At 44.0% G+C, this 22,150-nt stretch overlaps 2 protein-coding genes across 3 annotated transcripts; one reads left to right on the top strand and one right to left on the bottom strand.

Annotated features, from left to right (window-relative positions):
* The first annotated feature begins 26 nt into the window (after positions 1–26).
* MYNN (myoneurin) lies at positions 27–11,878 on the top strand. The gene is made up of 8 exons (XM_063408300.1): positions 27–178; positions 819–1,114; positions 2,945–3,750; positions 5,418–5,577; positions 6,157–6,335; positions 6,515–6,598; positions 7,019–7,105; positions 8,187–11,878. Exons 2-8 carry the CDS (start codon positions 849–851, stop codon positions 8,453–8,455), a joined length of 1,851 nt encoding a protein of 616 aa, XP_063264370.1. The 5' UTR covers positions 27–178; positions 819–848; the 3' UTR covers positions 8,456–11,878.
* On the bottom strand, positions 9,106–22,013 carry LRRC34 (leucine rich repeat containing 34). Of its 2 annotated transcripts, XM_063408302.1 has the most exons (12): positions 21,844–22,013; positions 21,396–21,517; positions 20,396–20,517; positions 20,196–20,260; positions 19,358–19,441; positions 18,236–18,364; positions 16,942–17,037; positions 16,198–16,352; positions 15,960–16,115; positions 14,774–14,900; positions 14,328–14,527; positions 9,106–12,812 (listed from the first exon to the last, which is right to left on the bottom strand). In XM_063408302.1, the coding sequence occupies exons 2-12, from the start codon at positions 21,509–21,511 to the stop codon at positions 12,809–12,811; spliced, it is 1,254 nt and encodes a 417-aa protein (XP_063264372.1). In that variant the 5' UTR covers positions 21,512–21,517; positions 21,844–22,013; the 3' UTR covers positions 9,106–12,808. The 2 variants fall into 2 exon arrangements, with proteins under 2 accessions (XP_063264372.1, XP_063264373.1); XM_063408303.1 differs by lacking the exon at positions 9,106–12,812 and having other exon boundaries at positions 14,251–14,527; positions 21,396–21,514; positions 21,844–22,009.
* Between the last annotated feature and the right edge of the window lie 137 nt (positions 22,014–22,150).

Raw genomic sequence — 22,150 nt, 5'->3', positions numbered from 1 at the left:
CAGAATTATTTTATTCAAAGCCTTGGCTCGGCCCGACAGGAATAATAAACCAGTTTTATTCCCTGGTTTCGCCAGCCGCCCCTGTCGCGGAGGCCGGAACTCGCGTCCCGGAAGCGGCGGCGGCGTCACCGGGACATGGCGGCCTGAGCGCAGCGCTCACCCTCTCTCCCGTCCGCAGGTGCGCGGGGGTCGCGGCGCTGGGGCCGGGCCGGGCCGGGGGGCACGGGGGGACGCGAGGGAACGCGGGAGCGGCGGGGCCGGGCCGGGCCGGGCGCTGCGGGGAGGGCGCTGCGGGCTCCGTGGGCTCCGTCCCGTCCGGCGGCGGGGCCGGGCCGGGGGCGCCGCGGGGTTGCGGGTCCCGCGCCCCGTTCGCTGCCGAGGCGGCCCAAAGCCCGGGCCCGGGGCCCGCGGCGGCACCGAATGGGCACCGCTCCGCACCCCCGGTGCTGGTGCCCAGAGCAGCCGCCCCGCGGGCTGAGCGCTGCCGGTCCGAGCCGCGCGGTCCGAGCCTCGGGCCGCTCCCCGGGGCCCGGGTGTGACACGGTGTGACAAGTGCCGGGCTTAGCCGGGCTAATCCCGGGGGCGCCGGGAGCGCACGGCCTCTGCCCGCGCCCCCGCTGCAGCCGCAGCGCCCCGGGTCGAGCAGCAGCCACCATCTCGCTGTCCCTTCTGCTGCCAGGCTGTCCTGAGCGAGCACGGGCAGGTCCGAACACCGACTGCTCTATGATCGTTAACTGTGTTAAGGAATGAAAAAGGTGAAATCTTGCACGTACATTGATTTGTTGTTTGGTTTGGGTTGGTTTTTTTTGCTTTCGCAGGTCAGAAAGTGTCTGCAGTGCGTTCTCAAAATGCAGTATTCCCATCACTGTGAGCACCTGCTGGAGAGGCTGAACAAGCAGCGGGAGGCCGGGTTCCTCTGCGACTGCACCGTGGTCATCGGGGAATTCCAGTTCAAAGCACACAGGAATGTGCTTGCCTCCTTCAGCGAGTACTTCGGGGCCTTCTACAGAGACGCATCTGACAGCAACGTTGTCTTGGATCAGACTCAAGTGAAAGCTGATGGATTCCAAAAGCTCCTGGAATTTATCTATACAGGAAACTTAAACCTTGACAGGTAACATCCTATTAAAGGGGAATAGGGAAATAAACTTTGTGGTAAGGCAGAACTGGATTTTTTGTAATAAGGTCTGGAGGAACAAATAGTAGTGCATATGATGAATATTAACGATTTGAAGTTCACCTGTTTGTGTGCTTTAAAATACCCCATGACATGTGAGTGCCAAAATAAAGGTGTGTTGTCTGATATTTCACTTATTGATAGTTGAGTCTCCTGCTATTTCTGTCTGCTCCGGGGGAAAATAAACATCCTGCATGATTACGAGGAGAGGGGAGGACGAGTGTGTGTCTGGGGCTGAATTACAGCAGTCCTTTACTTCAGAAACACACAGGAACTGTGAATGTGGTGGAGACTTAAGTCTGAGGCATGGATGAGGATAGGCATAATTTTAAAAGTCACATTTGTTAGAATTTGCATGATCTGTTACATAAAATTTTATATTGCATTGCTCAAAAGGAATCACCAAAAAAGTGTTTTCCCTCATTACTGCACTGATTTTGTACCTGTTGTGCTGCTTCACCTACAGTGAGGATGCTTTTTTCTTTCTGTGCCTTTTTCTCAGTGAAAGAGATTTATCTGTCATGAGGGAGGTGTGGCTACTTAGAAGTGGCAAGTCCAGGAGTTTTACTTCTTTCTCAATGTCTGATGTCAAATGCAGGCTTAAAAACTGGTTTTTTCTACTGAAGTGTGAAATCTCATACTCAATAATTTAAGTACGTAGATGCAGAGTGGTTTTTTTTAATTAGCTACAGGCATTAACAGCAGCAGAACTGAAGTTAGTGATGGATGCTTTGCCAATTACATATGAGCAGAGCTGTGCAGAGTTCTTGATGTGCATCTGGGGCTGCAGCAGGAGAGTTTCTGAATTTTCTGAGCAGGTGGATCTCTGAAGGAGGAGGAAGGTGAAAGTACCATTCTGGCCCAGAGAGAACTCTTTTGCTGTAGGTGACACTTGTCACATTGTCCTGTGACCCTTCAGGGTCTGCCTGCAAAGTCTGTTGTCCTCAGAGGTGGTGGATGCATGAGTGGCACCAGGAGGGTACTCTGAACCCAGCCCTCACGTAGTACAAGATTCTGAAACAGTATTCATGTGGAGAATTTGGGGCAAGTTGTTTATTTTTACAATGAGGTTGTTTGCCATCAATCTCTCTTTAAAGTGCTGTAAATCCATAAATGCACTCATGGTACATGTTGATACCTTTTCCAGATCATTTTTTCCTCAACCATCAAGGTGTTGTGGCAGGAACTGAAAAATAGAGTGTAGTGGTTTAAATGAGGACTTCCTCGGTGTTACTGGTTTCTGTGTGCAGCTGATACAGAATTAAGACTGTCTGCAAATCGTTTTATAAAACAAGATTAATGCCTGCCACAGAGGTGCTGAGGTGAATGCACTCCTAGTGAATTATCTGAGACTTTGGCCAGAAGGTTTATGAAATGGTATTTTTTAATGTATTTTCTTTTCCAATGTTTTATCCCTTTGTTCTGTTATTTCTGAGCTGTTTGGACCAACAAGCCCATGCCTTGCCTCATCACCTTAAAAGTTGACTTTTAACTTAAAATTCTAAGAGGCATGTAACTAAAATAAAACCCCCAGTGTGAGGGTCTGCAGACCCCACTAGACACGGACCTGCAGTTCAGGAATAATTGACATTTTAGAGCCTTGTGGCACTACAGCACCCAGAAATTAACTGTTGCTGTGTGTTCTCAAAGTTACATTTTCTGACAGTGTAACTCTTCAGCAGCAATGTGTCTGTTTGTGATACAGTTGGTGCAGAACAAATGTTTGCTTTGTCCAGAATGTTTCACCCAAGTCTTGTTTCCTTGCAGCTGGAATGTTAAAGAGATTCACCAGGCTGCCGACTATCTCAAAGTAGAAGAAGTGGTCACTAAATGCAAGATCAAGATGGAAGACTTTGCTTTTATTGCTAATCCCTCTTCCACAGAGACATCCAGTATCACTGGCAATGTTGAGATGAACCAGCAGAGTTGCCTCCTGACTCTCCGAGATTACAATAATCGGGAGGAGAAGGAAGATGCTGCTGCTGCAGAGCTGGTTCAACCACAGGCAAAGAAAACAGCTTTAGAAAAGAAATCTCCTCAACCCAAGAAGCGAAAGAAGAATTTCAGCCCCCCCAAAAGCACAGAGAACAAATCCCTGCAATATCAGAACGAGGTGGCTGAGAACACATCCTTTGAGATGTTTTTAGATGCAAACAAGCTGGCCACCCACATAACAGAGCAGGCTGCCCAGGGCAGCGATAACTCGGAGCTGCAGCTGGCAGCGGTGGTGGCGAGCGAAACGCTGGCGGCACAGGACGTCCTGGCCCAGGGCATGGCAGCCAAACAGAAACAGGCAAAGCCTCAGCAGAGCTGTGCCCTGAAGGAGCACTGCATGTCCAACATAGCCAGTGACAAGGGCTCTTACCAGCTGGAGAGCTCCGGGGAGGAGCTGGACCACAAGTTCTCCAAAGCCAAGCCAGTGTGCAACACCTGTGGGAAGGTGTTCTCCGAGGCGAGCAGCCTCCGGCGGCACATGAGGATACACAAAGGGGTGAAGCCCTACGTGTGCCAGCTCTGTGGGAAGGCCTTCACCCAGTGCAACCAGTTGAAAACACATGTAAGAACCCACACAGGTAAGCCACTGGCCGTGTCTCGTGGGCTGTGGTGGCCTGGGATCACACACAGCCTGGGAGGGTAGGACTAGAAAGATTCTGATTTCTGCCTCCTGAAATTTTGTCTCCTGTCGCTGTGCATGCAGGGGTAGACCTGGTATCCTGATAACATGAAATGTTTCAGCATTTTTCAGTTCTAAAGTGTGGTTTCAGTAGCTAGAGAGGGCTTTATTAGTCTGAACATCCTGATTTCTGGATGCTTTCTCTGATTTCTCTGCTTACTAAATGTCCATCAATGCAAAAGAAGCACACTTAGGAGAGCTGGCTGTCCTTTAGCTCTGTGGAGCAGTGGAGTGGCCAAAAACTACTGTCAGTAGAGTATGAAAAGTCAGCTGTACTTGATTCAAGAATTTCTCTTGAATCTTGGATCCATTTTTTTTAACTTCAAAACATCATATATGTTCAAGAGTGAGCAAAATATTCAGTCTTATAACTTGTCCCATAGGGTCTTCAAAAAAGGTAGGAGGTTTGCTGAATTACTACAACATTTGGGATTTTATTTCGTAGGTGTGCAGCTGAAATGTGTGATGGTGTTATGATCTCTGTCTTCAGTAACATAACCAGGAGCTTGTGTCATATCAAGCATCCAGAGAAACCACTTAGGAGCACTTAAACGTTTCAATCCAGCATATCTGTCTTTAAAAGATGAGGAACAACGAATTGCTGGAGCCTGGGAGGATGCAGGGGAGAAATCCTGTGTTTGTCTTTCCATATGTTCTGTATGCTGGAGAGCTCTGAGCAGAGGTCACAGTTTTTCCAGGAAGCTGTGAAAATGTAGATGTTGAGGAACACTGCAGGAGGACACCTTGCTCCTCCTGTGACGCAGGGAGAGAGTTTCAAATTCTGTCAGCCAGGGTCTAACCAAAGATTCCCACACGAGGTGGAGCTTGATGGCAGAATTCAGGGACAGTGCTGGTAGGAATGCCAGCTGTACTTTGTACCTCTGAGGGTATTGTCCTGGGAATTTTTGCAAGAGTGGGGAGAGAATTCCATAGTGTTGATTGCTCAATGGCATGCTAGATGTCTAATACTTTTACTTTTGAAATTTTTATGTACACTGTTTACTCATGAGGTTTGATTGTGCACTGCCACAGAGTGGCAGAGAAAGGCATTTTTATACTTTCTGGGACTGCAGAGTTGCACAAGCCCTTACAGGAGACAGTTCACCACTAAAAGGACATGAATAGTCAGAGAAGTACCTGTCACATTCTGCAGCAGACATTAATCAGAAATTAGGGAGCACTAGACTGTATGTTGAAGACCTGTTGGTGTCAGACAAGCAAGAAAAAGCAGATGATTTCTTCATTTTAAATGTTCAGAATGGTGACTAGACATAACCAGCAAAGAGTCTGAAACTGAAGTGGCAGCATTCCTAAAATAATATGGAGAAGCTGGCACTATTAAGAACATTGTTACTTTTTTTATTTAACCCAAACATAATGTGTTAAAAGATAGTCCTATTATCCTCTGTGTTCTGGCATGTTCCACTTCAGTGGACTGATTACAGGATTTTCCAAGATGTTATTTGTAAGAAGCATTAGAGCAGACACCTGAGCTTTGGTCAGGTCGTGGGTTGCAAAGCTTTCTTATGTAAATACAGAGAGCACTGAGGGTGTTTTCTTCACCAGGGGAGAAGCCATACAAGTGTGAACTGTGTGACAAAGGCTTTGCCCAGAAGTGCCAGCTGGTGTTCCACAGCCGGATGCACCATGGAGAGGAGAAGCCTTACAAATGTGATGTCTGCAACCTGCAATTTGCAACCTCGAGCAACTTAAAGATCCACGCCAGGTAGGCCCAAGTGAGATCCTGCAAATGCTTATCCTTGCGTTTGTTTAAACAGAAACATTTACTCCAGTGTGAGTAAGACTTACACATGAATTTGTACTCCTTTACTCGTGGGACTCCTCTCACAATGCCTAACAGAATAATTGTATGGAAGTGCTTGCTCATTAAGAGTGAGATTTGTGCTGGATAAATGTACAACCTGAGTCTGGTTATCCTTGTTTTAAAACTACTTGTAGCACTAGAGAGGAGAGAGTTCTGTGGTGGGAAGTGAGAGAAGTTCTTGGTGCTGTCTGCATGGGGCTTTTGGCAGGAGCAGGAAGGATCATCCCGTGTTAGGAATTACAGTCTTATATTTCAGTTCCCTGAAGTGCAGAGCATGCTGAGTCCCCTGAACCCTGTGCAGGGTTCAGCTCGGCTGCTGCGGGACTCAGGATGTGCCGATCCTGGAGGGACCTGGCCGTGAGTTTCACTCACAGGACCTGCAGCTCCCGCCAGACCCCGCTGTTGGTGCTGGCAGGAGGAGGGGGCAGAGCCGTCCCTGCGCCGTCTCTGAGCGTGGCCCTGGGGCTGCTGTTGTTGCAGGAAGCACAGCGGGGAGAAGCCGTACGTGTGCGACCGCTGCGGGCAGCGCTTCGCGCAGGCCAGCACGCTGACGTACCACGTGCGGCGCCACACCGGCGAGAAGCCCTACGTGTGCGACAGCTGCGGCAAAGCCTTCGCCGTGTCCAGCTCGCTCATCACCCACTCCCGCAAGCACACAGGTACGGGCGCCGCGGGGATCCACACGGGGAGTTGGCATCCAGCTCCTCGCTCGTGTTGCTTTCCCTTTGATCCCTCTGGCTTTCTCCCGTTGGACATCATCTCTGTTTCGTTTTGATTTGTTCCTAATGTGCGTGCTGGTTTATGTGTTGAAATAACAGCGTGCTTGTGTTTCCTTCAGGAGAGAAGCCATATATCTGTGGCATTTGTGAAAAGAGTTTCATTTCCTCTGGAGAGCTCAATAAACATTTTCGGTCCCATACAGGTCAGTTTTCAGACAAGCTGCTTCCTGCACCATAAATTATTATCTGCTTTTACTCTTTTTCCTTTAAAATACGGTGTATTGGTCTGTACTTGAAAGTAGAACAGTTTCTTAATTTATGTATCTCTTGGATAACATAATGTAAAGAAAATATTCATTAATTTCTTTAATTGCCTTCAGAGTAGTATCTGTGCCACAGCGTAGGTGTTGATGTATGATCTAGGCTTCACTTAAAATGTTTGGGTCCTCTTGCTTTGTTTTAAACTATTATTCCGGAAATCATTTTATTCTACTAGAGACGCAGACAAAATAAGAGTTACAAAGTTGTATTTCAAAATAGAACATTGAAATCTGTTATCCTGTGTCTCTATTTTTTTTTCAACATCGAGATTGTTCTCACTGCCAAACCAAACTTTTTTTCAGGTGAAAGACCATTTATCTGTGAAATGTGTGGAAATTCCTACACAGATATAAAAAATCTTAAGAAGCACAAAACAAAAGTTCACACAGGTGAGTTCTTTGTGCAATGAGAAGTTAGGAAACCACATCAGCTTTTTTGCCTTCCATGCTGAATAAATATTTTTGCTCATCCAGGCCTAAAACTAGAAAACAAAGGAATTTTGGGTAGTAGTTATTTTTAGGGCCAAAAGCATCTGTATCCAGCCTTGTTCAACACTGTCCTCTGCCCATCCTTGTGTATTGACTGTAAATCCCTTGCCTCTGTCATGGGGAAGAGGGAGCAAATGGTGTTTTTGTACATCTGGATTGGGAGGGAGAGGGTGAGAAAACGAGCCCTGTGCAGAGACAGCCTGGAATTCAGGAAGGCCCCAGTGCAGCAGCAACCAGTGCTGAGGGCAGGGCAGCACTGAGCATGGAGAGGGCCTGGCAGAGCTGGAGTGATCCCAGAGTGATCTGGGAGAGCTGCCAAGGCAGGCCAGCTCTCATGGAGAGACAGCAGGCAGCCAGGAGCGCCTCAGCCCTGAAATAACAGCCTTGGGAACATGCTCTGCTAGAGGAAGGGTCAGATATCCGATGTGGCTTAATCAGAGAGCCATCCAAGAGCAGTGGCTGGCTGCATTCCAGCAGGAAGACAGCAAGGAACCCAATAACAGGGTTTCAATTAGGAATAGAAAGTAGTTTTTTAAGTGACTGGATTTTAAAATGTTGTCTTCCAAAGAAATTTACAGAGAAATGATACTTTGTACACTGCTGTTTCAGTTATTGGAGGATGCTTGGGTGTGGCTCTGGTTCTGAGAATTTCTGGGGTAGAAAATCTCAAGGAAACTTTCATGGTTACATTTTTTTCCAAAGATCCTTTGTTCATTGTGATGTTAAGGGTACCATGCCAAGTACAGATCAGGTTGAAATGCATCATGCTTTGAGCTGTCACACTACAAGCAGCAGCAGAGGTGATTCCCAGTGCTTACACTGTGCTTACAGCTGGCCTGGCTTTGCAGCACATGGAAGCACCAAGATCCCAGCCTGTGGTACACCAGGTGTTGGCTCTGGCAGTCATTGCAAAGGGAATTTACAGAATCTGTGCATGAGCTTTTGAACATTTCTTTCTGGTTTGTTTTTTGTGTTTCTACAGGACCTGAAACTTCTCCTGATTCTACTGCACTTGATAATTCTTTCAATGAACAAGAATCCATTCAGAGTCAGAAAAGTCCTTTATCGGAGTCCATAGATGTGAAACCCTCTGAGATGTCTTTAGCACTTCCTCTCCCCATTGGGACTGAAGACCACCAGATGCTGCTCCCTGTGACTGGGAGCCAGTCCCCCTCATCAGAAACATTACTGAGATCTGCTGTGACGGGATATTCAGAACCTCAGTTTATTTTCCTGCAGCAGTTGTACTGACAGAGCAGTGCAGAGCCATCCAGGTAGTTTGGTAGTGAACGTGGAAATGTTTGGTAAAATGAACACAATCAAACGACCAGTCATGCTGTCTGAATTGGATGTGTTCTTTGTTTTCCTCTGTGTAAAAACACCTGTAAGGCATTTCCATTGTGCAGTGCTGAATTGTGCTAATCTACAAGCAGATTTCTATTTGTGATTAACACTGATTTCCAGGAGATGATTCTGGCGACACCTGCCTTAAGAATTCTCTGTTACATATGTTCATGTACTTTGGAGTTCTTTTCCCGTGTTCCTGTTGATTTGATGTGTCACAATGTCATTTGAGAACAGATATTTTAAGCCATATTTGATAGTTTAGGAAGATTAACCCAGGGGTGTAGGGAAAAATCCTAATTTGGATGTATTAGTAAGCCTGTACTCCAAGAATGGTCCATGATGAGGGCAGGGCAGTGCTCTGCTGAGCTGCTTGCATAGATTTGCTGCTGCCTGCCAGAAGTGCCATCTTCAGGTAGAGCCTGACCAGAAGGAAAGGTTTGAGTGTATTTTCTTGACAAGAAAAGTAAAGGAGGGTTAACTTTTGTCTGAAGTGTGGCAAGTGGGAGGGTCCTAATGGCATGGATACTCCTGGGTCTTCTTTCCAACGAATTGCCTTTGTTTGTTTGTTTGTTTGTAGAAGTGAATCCAGCATTGTTGTATCTTGTCTCAGATTTATTTTTCACATCTCTAAAACACCCTGGGTTTGGCACAAACAGCAACAAAAGGAGAGCTGGGACATGCATGTTGTAGATGAGGAGAAAAGATGCAGTGAGTTAATTAGTGAGGCATGAATCAGAGCTTCATAATCCCTTTGTTTGCTGTAGTGCTGCTTCTTGTGCTAGATAGGAGGTACAAAAGAGGAAATAAATCCCGCCCTTCACTGTGAAAATAATAAGTGAACACTACATGAGGAGGCATTAAAGAATAATACAATGGAGCAGAGTGATATTCTTCCAAGCAAGGTTTTGTTAGAGTTTGACTGACTTGTTTTAATTAAAGTTTTTTGTATTGCTTTACCTCTCATGTCACTTGTTCACAGTAACTGCACAAAACTGGTACCTAGCAAGGCCCAGGTAAAGACAGGCTTTATAACTAGCAAGAGACATATTTAAAAAGCAACATTTTAATGTCTTGGTAGGGTCATAAAAGACTAGGTGACAATAGAAGTACTTTTCTACTCCATTTTGCCAGTTGGTGCCATTAGCAATTGTAAGCATTATTTATGTAATCATCAAACAGTAATGAAACAGTCGTGATACTGTACCAACAATGCATTTAAAGCTGTCCTTTGTTGGTTATTTCCTTGGTGCTAGCATTTATTTCCACCGATGCCTTGTGTCCAGACGCTGATAAATAGAAGAGCATAGAAGATACCTCTTTACTGATTCCATTCTACATGGAGTAATAATTAATCTGCACCTTAATCAAACAGACTTGTGAAAATTTTCTTGAAGGATTTCATTTAAAGAGTCTGAAAATGCTCCCTTGACTCCTGAGTGTGACTATAATTTTTTTTTCTCTTCCTACATGTTTGTATTTGTAAAGTAATAGACCTTTTGCTGCTTTGCATTGATCATTTTAGTATGGGGCGTGTCTATAACCTGCTGCTTGGTCACATTTTATGCTTTAATACATGGTGGATTTGCTGATGAAGCCTACCATGGCCAGCAGGAGTACAGCCATGTTCAACAGGAACATCCCTAATGCAGGAATCTTTTACACTGTCCCTACTGGAGCTAATTACTTTAATTTCTCTGCTTGTCTGTCCCACAACACTTATGAACAGCTGATGTTCATAATGCTGGCAATGACAAAGGATAAAGTTCTCTAGTATTCTCTTTCTTGGCATTTCCCTCTGTGTCCCCTCTTGTCTCTGTCAGCTTCTGTAGCTGGTGTAGCCCCTGAGGGATTCCTCAGCCTTGCCCTTTAAGACTGAAGAATCACAAAATCAGGATTTTGACTGTATGTAGCTTGTACTAAGCTTCCTCTTTGCTGTCTCTCTCTGAAAGTAGAGCAGAAATCTTGGGATAGGTTTAGTCATGAGTGCTGAGAAAGAAAAAAACTGATAACTTGCATATTTAAACAGCTTTGGAAGACAAACTAATGATATGCTGCTGGTACTGGAGGAAGAGCAGCTCAGGATAAACACATCCAGGAGAAATGACCAGGAGAGAGAATAGCTCTGGAAAGAAACCTAAACAATAACTACATTCCTACATAGAAAATGCATTCCATAACAGTGTTTGTTTGGACTGGTTTTATATTTCTAAAATTATAGCTTATTACTGTATTCTTAGATTTCAGACTTTTTTAAAAAATACAGTGCTTAGATTTATACAGGATTTGTTTAGATACTTATAACAGTAACAGTTGCTTTATTAGTCATTTAGTTTTCTTTATAGACAAGAAGATATTCATTATTTTTTACAAGACAACAATTTTAACCTTTCTTAATAGAATACACAGGCTTGTAGTTTTGCTTGGAGCAATAATTTAGTGACCTGCACTCTTGAGTCCCCATCTGAGAATCTTGATTTTTATCCTCATCTTTTGTGAAGATATCTCAGCTGCTGAGGTATGATCTCTACCAACTGTATTCATTTACTAGAATATAGATTTTAAATAAATAAATATATATAAATATATATATATATTTGTAGGTGTGTTCAGGCTGTAGGTCTGGACTGTACCTTTTGCCAATAGATGCATGGAAATCAGCTGCACATGTAAGTCCTAGGCTTAAGGGTTCATTTTGAAGTACAAGGATTATAACAGTATTGGTAATTTCTGTAAGGGATTAATATGGGAGAGCATGGAATCTTTTTAGTCATGTGTCCTTGCAAAAGAAAAGGAATTTCAATAATTCTGTTAAGAGTAATACAAAGAATATGAGATGTTTTGTCACACTGCTGTTTCAGTCAATTTTGCACTGAAGTCGGTGCAAGTTTTGCCTGAATAGCTTATCTACATCTCTGAATCTCTGAATTGACTGTTTGGAAGTCCTTAGGTGAGAATAGCTCTTTGTATCACATTGACTTCTAAATTAGTGCCTCTAAGAGGGCACAAAGCATGACAACCTTTCTGAAATCATGTGCTACAAAACAATTTTCAAGTACAGACAGTTCCCACATGAAGGATTTCAGGGCTGTGATCCCGGAGAGGCTCAATAAGCCTTGCAGAACAAAGTTCAGATAAGGACTAATAACTGTCTTTTTTAGTTAAATTATTTTTAAAGTATCTGTCATGTATATACAATTTTTCCTTTGTTATTTGTATATACCTCAACTCTCAATTTTATAATCCCCTGGGAAGGGAGGGAGTTGTACATATTTAGCCTGAAGTGTTTTATGTTAGACTTTAATAAACTTGTTTTATAATTTTCCCTCACCTTGTGTCTCCTGTTTATAACTGCAAGGGGTAGCAACAAAAGCAGGAGGGATCCAGTCAGACACAGCCCCTGTCACCACCCTGGCACGAGGGCCATGGGAGCCCCTGGAGCACACAGGAGGATTTGGGGGACCTCTGCTGCACCCCTGTCCTGCTGGAGCAGTCACTTGACTTCATTTGCCTCTCCTCTAAAACTGGGGGGGAAATGCTGCCTTTCAGTGAGGTACAGGGAGGTCTGAAAGCTGAAAAAATGGTTTTCAGAGCAGGATTATGCTTACTTTACTTTCTGAATAACTCAGAAGAACATGGCAAAATAAATGTAGCCTATGTAAATTCTCTCGTTCCAAAGAACACAAAATATATTTTCTAAGCATTTCAGGGTCAGAGAAAGGAAGAAATAAAAGTCTCTGGCACAGGCCTCTTTGAGTAGTACCGGGTTTTGCACAAATAATTGTTTTAGTAGTAGGAATTCCTCTGCAGCCCTTTCTTACAAAGAAATATCAAAGAAAACTGTAACACATGAGCTGTTTTTATGGCTATTGTCAGTAATGAAGAGGGCTTTATGGGCTGAACAAGTTGCTGTTAAACAAGGGTTCAGACAGAGTGCAAATACTTCAAACACAGACACCAGCACTTTTAAATGCCATTTTACCTGATATATTTTGACTGTGGTATTGTTGCCATCTTATCACATCATGAAAACCAACATACTGCTGTTTGTAGAGTTGGGTACCTGATACCACCTCAGACTAACAAATGTTATTCATTCAAGTAAATTAAGACTTAATTTGAGCAATGAAATTAGACTGAACTTCATATATCTGGCAAGGGAAAGGAAGATGCATGGAAAAAATACCTGTCTGAGTCTTGTAGTGGTGTTTTAGCAAGAAATTCTGTCACCAGTGTGTCAGCACTGACACTATCAGAATGTCACCTGCAATGATCCAGAGCAGCACCACTCAGAAAAGTACCCACACAGGCTTATCTAATTATTTCAAAATTTAGGAATGCTCATAGTGTGCAGATTCTTCTCAAACCACCATGTTTGGTATATCCCCAACTTCAGTTCTCGTTGCTGCATCTTTCCTGTGGAGCAAGAGTTAAAGCAGAAGCTCCTCTCTAGACTGGCTGTCCAGGGGTGATGTGTGGACTTTGTGCTCCCCAGGGTGACTGCAGGCTGGGAGGGCCCTGTGCAGGTGTGCAGAACAAACAGACCTGCTCTGGGCTTAGCTCTGAGGCCTCTGAGGACACCAGGGGCTCTTGCAGCAAGTGCCTGAATAATTTGTGTTTGAGGGTGGGTGCAATGAAAAAAAAACAACCAACCAACCAAACAACAAACCTCCACCTACACCAGCTCTGCCCTGGTCATTCCAGCTGGGGAAGAGGTGTCCAAATGTCTTCCTGTTCTACACTACCACAGTGATAATAGAGAGTCAGAACAGCAGCAGTTACACTGCTGCTTCCCAGCTATTTTTACTGAAATTACTTTCTCGCATTTTCCCCCCATGCTTTGACCTTGTACATACAGTCACAGATCATTCTGGTACTTTATGCTAACATTTAACAGGCACATTTAGAGGAGCGGAAGATTGCATTAATAAAAGGTTTGGAGCAAAGCTCTGCTGTCCTGTTTGGTGACTTTTCCTGTTCAGGAGCATAAATGAAGTCACTTCTGCAGGGATGAGAGTTTCCAGAGTGAATGGCAAAAGGAAACCAGCAGAGTGACTCCCAAACGTACACAAAGTCTGTCCAAACCATTAAACAATGTTTAACTACCTTTACATGCATATGTTGTCTTACTCGTGTAGGAATTGCCACAGGGCTATAATGGTACAAATGTTTTAGGTAGATTTCATGAGATGAGAAGAAACAATGGCACCAGATTTGGTGATGGTTTCTATTTGTAGTATAAGAAACAAGTATGTGCTACAATTTAATCAAAATTCCATGTATATCCCAACAAAGTGGGTTCACCAGCTTTAAATTCCAGCATGGCTATGGCTTAATGCTGAAGTTCACTTACCTTGGTTTTAAAAAAGTCACTATTGGAAGAAAATGAAAAGGATGCAATTGCTAAGGAAAAGGAAAGAGGATACTGAGAACAGTGCTAACAAATAGATTTACCCAAAGCTCTCAGCTTCAGCAGGAATCTGACTCTGCAGGACACCTGATCTGCTGCCCAGCAGCAATCCTGGGTATTGCTTTTGTCAGCGTGGGTACAAAGCTTTTCATTGTTACAGACTTCAAATAGATGGAACGTTATCTAGCAACAAATTTTGAGGTGTTTTGTTTGATATTTTCTCTCTGTTGCCATTTCAAGCAGGTGTAGATCCCTCTTAGACTCAAACCCCAAAGGAAGGACACGCAGCAAGTCTGATACAACCTATTTTACTGAAAGCAGGAAGGGAAAGCTCGGCACAGGGAGTGCCTCGGGGTTCTGCTCACTTACAAATACTCCGAGACAGCCACGATTTGCAGGCTGGCGTTGGCGGCGCCGGGGGCCACGGCGGCGGAGCGCGGGCTCCAGTAGCGGTGCTTGCCCAGCCCGTGGGACAGCTCTGCCAGGAGAACCTCCCCGTCCGCCTCGTAGGGAGCCACGTCTGTGCAGCCCAGCTGCAGGCGGCCCATCTCGATCAGCTCCCAGAACGCCTGGAATGCAGAAAAGCAGGAATTTGACACGTGGTATTTCTGCAAGACAGCACATGGCACTTAGTCCCTTCAGTGTGCTGATCTCCAGGGGCTCTCCTTCCAGCACCACCATATTATAACCACATCAAAAATCCCAAATCAATCAGGTGTCTTGTTCACTAATGGCTGTAGTCTTCCCAACAATGGAAAGAAATTAAAACAAACAAACCCCAGCCTTCTCAGGCGAGTTCAGAACCAAACACTTACCACAGAGGTGTCTTTATCAATTTTGTTCCCCCAGATGTAAATATGGGAAAGTGTCGTGTTGGGTTGCATTGCTTTTGCAAGAGCTACAAGTCCTTCACCAGTTATATTGTTGCTTACAATGGACAACCTAGAAAACAGAGAAAGTGAGTGCCAAACCATAGATTTCCCATCTCTTAGTTAAAAATAAGAATTTAACTATGATTTAGTCTTATTATTATATATATAATACATACATAGAATTTTTCATTGATAATGTAATTATGTGTTTGTATCAAAGCCAGTCCTACTCTAATATCCTTTTCAGGCTGCCAAAGGCAGTTTGCCTCTGGAGTTACTCTATTTCTCAGAGCACTTTCCTGACTCTTGCAGCCAGGTTGTTCACTGCTGAGTTCTTCAGTGTCAGTGACTTTGCTGCGTGGTGGCCAGGTCTCATCTCTAGTCTGCTTTGAAGCCCAAACCTTGGCATTTATCCAGGCTGAGCTTTGATCTCTGTGAAGTGGCGGTTATTTTTATATTAGCGAACCTGCGAGGCTGTCAGAGGCACCTCGCAGCCGCCACCTCCTCAGTCTGCTACTTAAAACTAATGGCTTCAGGTAACACCTTTGATCAGCTTTTACATCCTGCCGGCGGGGGTTTAACGCGGCTGAAAAGACACCCTGATGGGGAGATTACAGCTCTTCTGGCTTCACCCGGAAGAGAACTTAAACAGAGGATTTTCTTAAGTGTTGAAAATCAGAACTAGCAAATATAGTGCCTTATCCCAGGGTGGAATCTGATTATCGCCAAATTCTGAAGACCTACAGCTCTTGTTTTCGTTTGTGCACCACAGGGACCTGCACTTCAAAGATGAAGAAAGAATGAACAGATCAATTGCCTCACTCTTAGAGTGAGTGTGAAAGCTGTGAGAGCTCTGAGCAGTCCTGGGGCTCACCTCCAGCACCCCAGGGTGTCTCACAGGTCTTGGAGCACCTCACACGGCAGCAGACACCGATGCTCAGTAAAGAAATCCCACCCAATCTCTCTTTTTTTTTTTCCCCAAGAAAGAAAAATTGTCTAAAACATTTGGAACCTCCTGACTTTCCTATTCTGATCAACGTGTGAAGACACAAAGCTGAGATGCCATTTGAGGCACTGCAAAGCCCACGTTTCTCAGCTGCAGTCTCTGGGAAGCTGTGCAAATACTTACGCCTGCAGAGTCATGTTCATTGTTTCCAAGGCCTCACTCAGGTAAATGGCTCCGACATCTTCTATTCGGTTTGCACCAAGATCCAGGATCCTCAGGGTTTTGTTCCTTTTTAGTAGCTCTCCCAAAACTTTTGCACCATCACAGGTTATGTTATTACTGAGAGAGAGATGCACATTTTAATTTTTTTTGAGTTGGTAAGAAAATGAGTTTCTAATGTGCCACATTTAATCACTCTCACCAGCTAAGGTCGAGGTATCTCAGGCTGGAGTTTCTATAAAGGGCCTCACACAGTCGCTCTACACCAAAGTTTTTCATTTCATGCTTGCCCAAGTGTAGTTCCACAAGAGAAGAATTACTTATCAACATCCGAGCTATATGAACTGTGGATTCTCCCTAGAAAGATACACTCAGTTTTATTAAGCTGGACTTTAGGATAAGGTACAGTTGTGCCTCCGTACAAGGGAGATATGCAATTAACTGCAAGATCTGGTCATCAATACTGTTCTATTTTCTATATTGTGTAAAAATAACCACAAAACAGCACCTTATGATAAAGAAAAGAAGAAAAACACTGCTGCAGTGTCTTTCTTCTTTAGGCTCAGGTAAACAGCATCATCTGTGCTCCCCCTCATTTCCTGCTGCACAGCATGGCTCCCTCAGTTTGCTGAACAGTGCAGGAAATCCATGTTCTAACAGCAGAAGGAACACTTGCTTCTCCAATACCAACCCCTCTCCATTAGCCCATTATTTAACAAATGTACCAACAAAGAAATTTCTAAAAATTCAACCTTCTAGTTAAACAGGCGCTGTTGGTGACTGCACAAAACTTGGCACAGAAAGAGAAAAACAATATTCCTGCAATCACTCTCTCCAGTTTATAAGGAAATTCAGAGAGCTGTGCAGTTCAGATGCCCATAAATACATCAGTACTGACTTGACTTGTGCCCCTCTCTCTGAGCTGCCTGCACAGTCCCTCACATACCTTTTTGCTGGATAGCAAAGGACGAGTTAGGTTTATGGCTTTGAGTGATTTGTTCTGAGTCAGGGCTATGGCTGTTGCTACCAGACACTGCAGGCCCTGGAAATGAACATAAATAAACTCTTTAGAGAAACCTGTTCAGGTACAGATCAAGCTATCAAATTACAATTACTATTATTTCTGCCTTCATCTACTCTGGAGGGATGGGACTACAGCAGACATGTAACAGATTTTCTGATAACACCAATGCCAACTGCCTATGGAATAGCAGAGTGAAATTAGACTAAGTAGTACAAATTACTTGGCAACTCAGAAAATAAAAAGCAAGAATAATGAATCTCAAAAATACTTGTCCATTCCTGTATTTTGATTTCCCTGATTTATGAGGCAAAATCAGCTCATATGTGTTCCCCTAACATTTATCCACGAGATAAATTCATATTTAGTATGAATTGGGCAAGTTTAGATTTTTTTTATATCCTTCTATTTTTCCCTCTATTTTCTCTCTATATTTATGCAACTTTTCAAGAAGGCTGGTCTGTACCCAAAACCATTTCATTTTAAACCAACTCTATCAACTCCCTACCAAGCACACACATACCAAACTTTTGAATAAATCCTACACTGCCTACACTTTCCTTGTTCATGTATTCATAATACTTTCACACTTTCTGAGTAGTATTCCCCCTTCTGGCTCAGAAGCAAATTCTGAATTTCCAGGAGACAAATGTAGATTTTTATAAGCAATCCACAACGCCCAGAGTCTCCCTGTGCATTGGGTATGAAGTCTCAGTGCCCAGCTCTAGGAGGAACAAGAATTGTCCAAGAATTGGGCGTTTTTTACTCAATTCAGCACTGCTGTGCTTATGTCCTTCATGGGTCAAGCTCTGAGAGGAGCAGCAAAGCTGCTGAGTGACTTTCAGGGGTTACAGCACTGCACACTTCAGAAGGAAAAGATTCTCCAGGGAATAGGAAGTCCATTCTTCACCATGAATTATACAGGACTTAGCTTAACAGAAAGGAACAGCAGGAAAAAACCTCAGAAAATGTGCAAGCCAAGCACTTGAATTCCTAGAGAGACAATGGCTCTAAAATATCCCCAGTTCTGACTTCACAGGTGCTTTATGCAATGTGCTTTTCCAAGCACATATTGGAATATTATATATTGTGTTACCTCTGGCTGTCACAAAATCAATGACAACAGATGGCTTTTCCCCCTAATTAAGCACTGCAGGACCCTTGTAATACCCTTGAAAGATTTATGTCTTATTGCTGATAATTTTACTGGGTTACTCACCACATCACAGTCTCCAAGATCCAACTTCTCTAAGGTTGAATTAATTTCTAGCATTGAGGCAATGAACATCCCACCTTGGTTTCCTATTTTGTTTCCAGTCATTCTCAGGTGCACAAGACTTCGATTGCTCTAGACAAAATTTTTAAGAATATATATTCCTTTAAGATGGCCTGGAAAACAACACTGTCCTGGTTTTTTTTCATGTGAATTTTGCTGGTTGTCACACAGAGACAAAACAACCTTTCAGAAGAATTGTGTCTAAGTGATAACACTGGCTCAGCTCTTGGCTCAGGCTCCCCTCCCTGGCACCAAACATGAGAATCTGCAAGCAAAACTCCTGTATTTGAAAACTTTTGTTTCTTCCAAGTTCATGAATTTCATCACACTCATGAAAATAATCCAGACAAATATTTCTGCCTAAATTGGCACCTGAGGTACAAATTGCATTAATACTGATTTAAATCTGGTAAGCCTTGTATGAGCCCAGCATTGCACATCTACTGCACAGCCTTAGTGTTTTGGAGGCCTGTCAAATTTAGTTGAAATCAGTTCAGGGTTCAAAGACTGTGAAGGAGAGAGAAAGAGCTCATGTGAGTCTTCTTTCACAACCACAACAAATCTTACACACAAGCCTCATTTCCTTGGGAAACCACGTTAAAAATAACAAACTTGGGTTTATGGTGCTGCTGTAAGGCAAAGTTTTGAAAACATATCTCAGACATCTTGAATCAAGACAAATATTGATGTCAAAGTACAGGCAAATTTAATTTAATTTTTTATGGAAAAAAAATAATGATGGCATTATATATTTTGTAGCATAGTGTTTTTAATACAGAAAACCCCAGCTGCAATAGTTGTGCTTTTTGTAGACAATTACGTCTTTTTCTAGATAATTAAGTGTTAATGACAGCACAGTACAACTTTCTCTTGTGTGAAATCTGAGTTCTGAAGTGTGCCTTGGGAAAGCAGGCAATCCCTGTGACACAGCAACATGCTGAATGGAGCAAAGACAGAGGCCCCTTTCAGCCAGCTCTGATGCTGGCAGCACAGCCAGTACTGGCCCTCAAAAGCAAAAATGTCAAAGGAGATGCCATTGCCTAAATCTCCCAGGCAAATACTCACATGGAGGGCTTCTGCTATCAGCTCTGCCCCACTTGTGCCAATGTCATTGAACATCAGGTTCAGATACTGCAGAGTGGAGTTTTCCTTGGGAACAAACAAAGCAGGAAGTAGTGAGAAGGTTTTTTTTCAAAACACAGCTGTTCTTTCCAAAAAGGAGATGCACATACAAAACTCTTCTCTTTGCAGCATTTCAGGCACTTCAGGAGTTGGAGAATAGTTAAAGAATGCCAAATTATGTCAGATGATGAGGGCAAGGCATAAAACCTGTCATGGTGAGGGCCCTCATGGGGCCTCAGGAACCACCCAGGAACCTGTGCATGAGGCAGTGGTACAAGCTCAGATGCACAAATTCAGGCATTTTGTGAACCTAACAGTGCCCCTCAAATTCTAGGAACACAGGCACAGGGTGACAACTCCCTATTTTCCATCTGTGTCCCAGTGCTTACAATGAAAAAAAGGCTGCATTAAAATTCCCTATGTTTAGGCCTATAAAAAGGCTATCAGAGACTATAAAATAGCTGAAACAAAGGCTTTGGCACACTTGACACACCCATTACCCCCTTTGCTGAATTGAACTGTGAGCCTAAAAGCTTCACAGTTTATTCCATCATTCTTTTCTCAGGGCACCACAGCCACATAGCCAAAGGCCTTCCACCAGAAATTAAAAATCTCCACAGAGAATATAATCTGAGATTCTAGTAGGATGGATTGGGATGTGATAGTCAAAGTTATTGGAATTTTGCCAAATCAGCTCATTCTTTTCCCCAATACACCAAATATAAATATTACTATAGACAAATAAATTATAAGCTGCTGAAATATAAACATCTCTTGGCACCTGGAGGAATGTTGCTATGGTCTTTGCTCCAGCATCAGTCAATAAATTATAGGCAAGATCCAAACCTGAAAAAGATGAAGAATAAGGAATTCATATCTACATTGAACTGATCTCTTCACAAAAAGAAACAAAGATGAACTAATGCTGATCATGTTTTCTTCTATTAGCACAGCAATGTCAAACATAGGGAAGAACCTTACCTGTGACAAAGGCAGCTTGTTCTAAGACAGAGACAAGAACTCCAAGATCATCATCTGTAACTCTTGGCACAGGCACCAGATGATTATTTCCAGCTAATTTTAATGTGATTCCTTTTGTACTTCTGCAGTAAAATAAAAATGTAAGCACATGGGGAGTGGTAAAATGATAGAAAGAACTGAATTGTCTCTCCAGACCAGAGGTGTGCCCGTGCCTGCCCTCACAGGAGCTCTTGCACAGGGTTATCTGCTGCCACTCCTTTGGTAACACCTCGACAGATGATGAGAGCCAAGCAGTTCCTCAGCACTGCCTTTTCTGCAGGCACTGCTCAGCTGCAAGGCCATGCACTGAAAGCAGGAATAATGAAGATGAGGGGAAGGCAGATGGAAATAAAGATTATCTCAGAGGTTACCTCATCATCTTCTTTTTACTTGCTCTCCTTCCTTTATTTGCTTTATCCTGCCCTCAGGATCAAAGCCTAACACAAACCATTTCATTTCCTCAGTTTTATCCCCCAAAAGAACAATTAACTTCGATCCCAGCACTGTTCATAAGAAGAAGCAGTACCCAAACCCTTAATGAGAGAATTTGGGTGGTTAATAGCTTGTCAGGATTCAGAGACAGCTCAGGGAAGCATGACCAGCTGGAAGGTAACTGTATGCAGACGAAGTTTTTAAACGGGAGTGAGACACAAAGAAGGGAGTTAGGATGACTAAACACTGGGTTTGGCTTCTTTAGGGGACAGAAAGGCACCATCCTGTACATTTTTCACTTTTTTTGATTTCACTGCTTGTAAAGCTGCCCAGAAAGGATATATAGCTACAAACTTCTGCCAAAATGATGTCAAGATGAGTCAGACCAGAACTTCAGCAGTAAATGTTAAATTTGATTTGTGTTTAAGCCTGAAACTGCATGAACTTTCTCATTTTTCTATTCCTCATCCTGCTACCCCATTTAAGGCTTTCAGAAGCATCTGAAACACCCTATTTGTTATTTTCTTACATTTCATCACTTTTATCAGCTTCTTGAAGCACACGAGCAATGAAGGGGTTTTCAGGCTGGCTCAGATCTTGACAGGCCTGCACATACTGCAGGTGAAGATCTGGAAGAACCGACATGACCTGCTGGAAAACAAAACCAGATGTTACTGCGTCGTTTTAGCAGCCTAGCAACCAGGAGGGATCTGCATAACAATACAAATGGGCTCGGTCTGGAAAGGGTCACAACTCGTGGTTTGGAGTAACAGATATAGGAGAAGAATGAGGAACGGTGGGTGCGTTTTTGATGCGCCATAGTTAGAGCGCCGTGCTAATAGTTCACTTCAGAGTTGAAATTCATTATTCTTGTGGGTCCCTTCCAGCACAGCATATTCTGCAATAAACTCAGCGATAAGAGTATCTGTGCTAACACAGAAGTGACCCCTGTGGCACCTGGGCCCTGCGGGCCTTACCTGAGCGACGAGCAGCTGTCCCCTGTCCCCAGCTCAGCCCGCGGTGAGCGGCCCGCGGTGAGTCCGGTAACCGGGCTGCTCCGGGCTCTGCTCGCTAACGGAGCCCGTTCCCGGGGAGGGTGTCCTGGAGCCCGTTCCCAGGAGGGTGTCCCGGAGCCCGTTCCCAAGGACGGTGTCCCGGAGCCCGCTCCCCAGGAGGGTGTCCCGGAGCCCGTTCCCAAGGATGGTGTCCCGGAGCCCGCTCCCCAGGAGGGTGTCCCGGAGCCCGCTCCCCAGGAGGGCCTCCCGGAGCCCGTTCCCAGGGAGG

This window comes from Prinia subflava, chromosome 11, assembly GCF_021018805.1.
Source record: "Prinia subflava isolate CZ2003 ecotype Zambia chromosome 11, Cam_Psub_1.2, whole genome shotgun sequence".
In the NCBI taxonomy this organism is placed as follows: Eukaryota; Metazoa; Chordata; class Aves; order Passeriformes; family Cisticolidae; genus Prinia; species Prinia subflava.
This window is presented reverse-complemented; position numbering and strand designations above follow the sequence as displayed.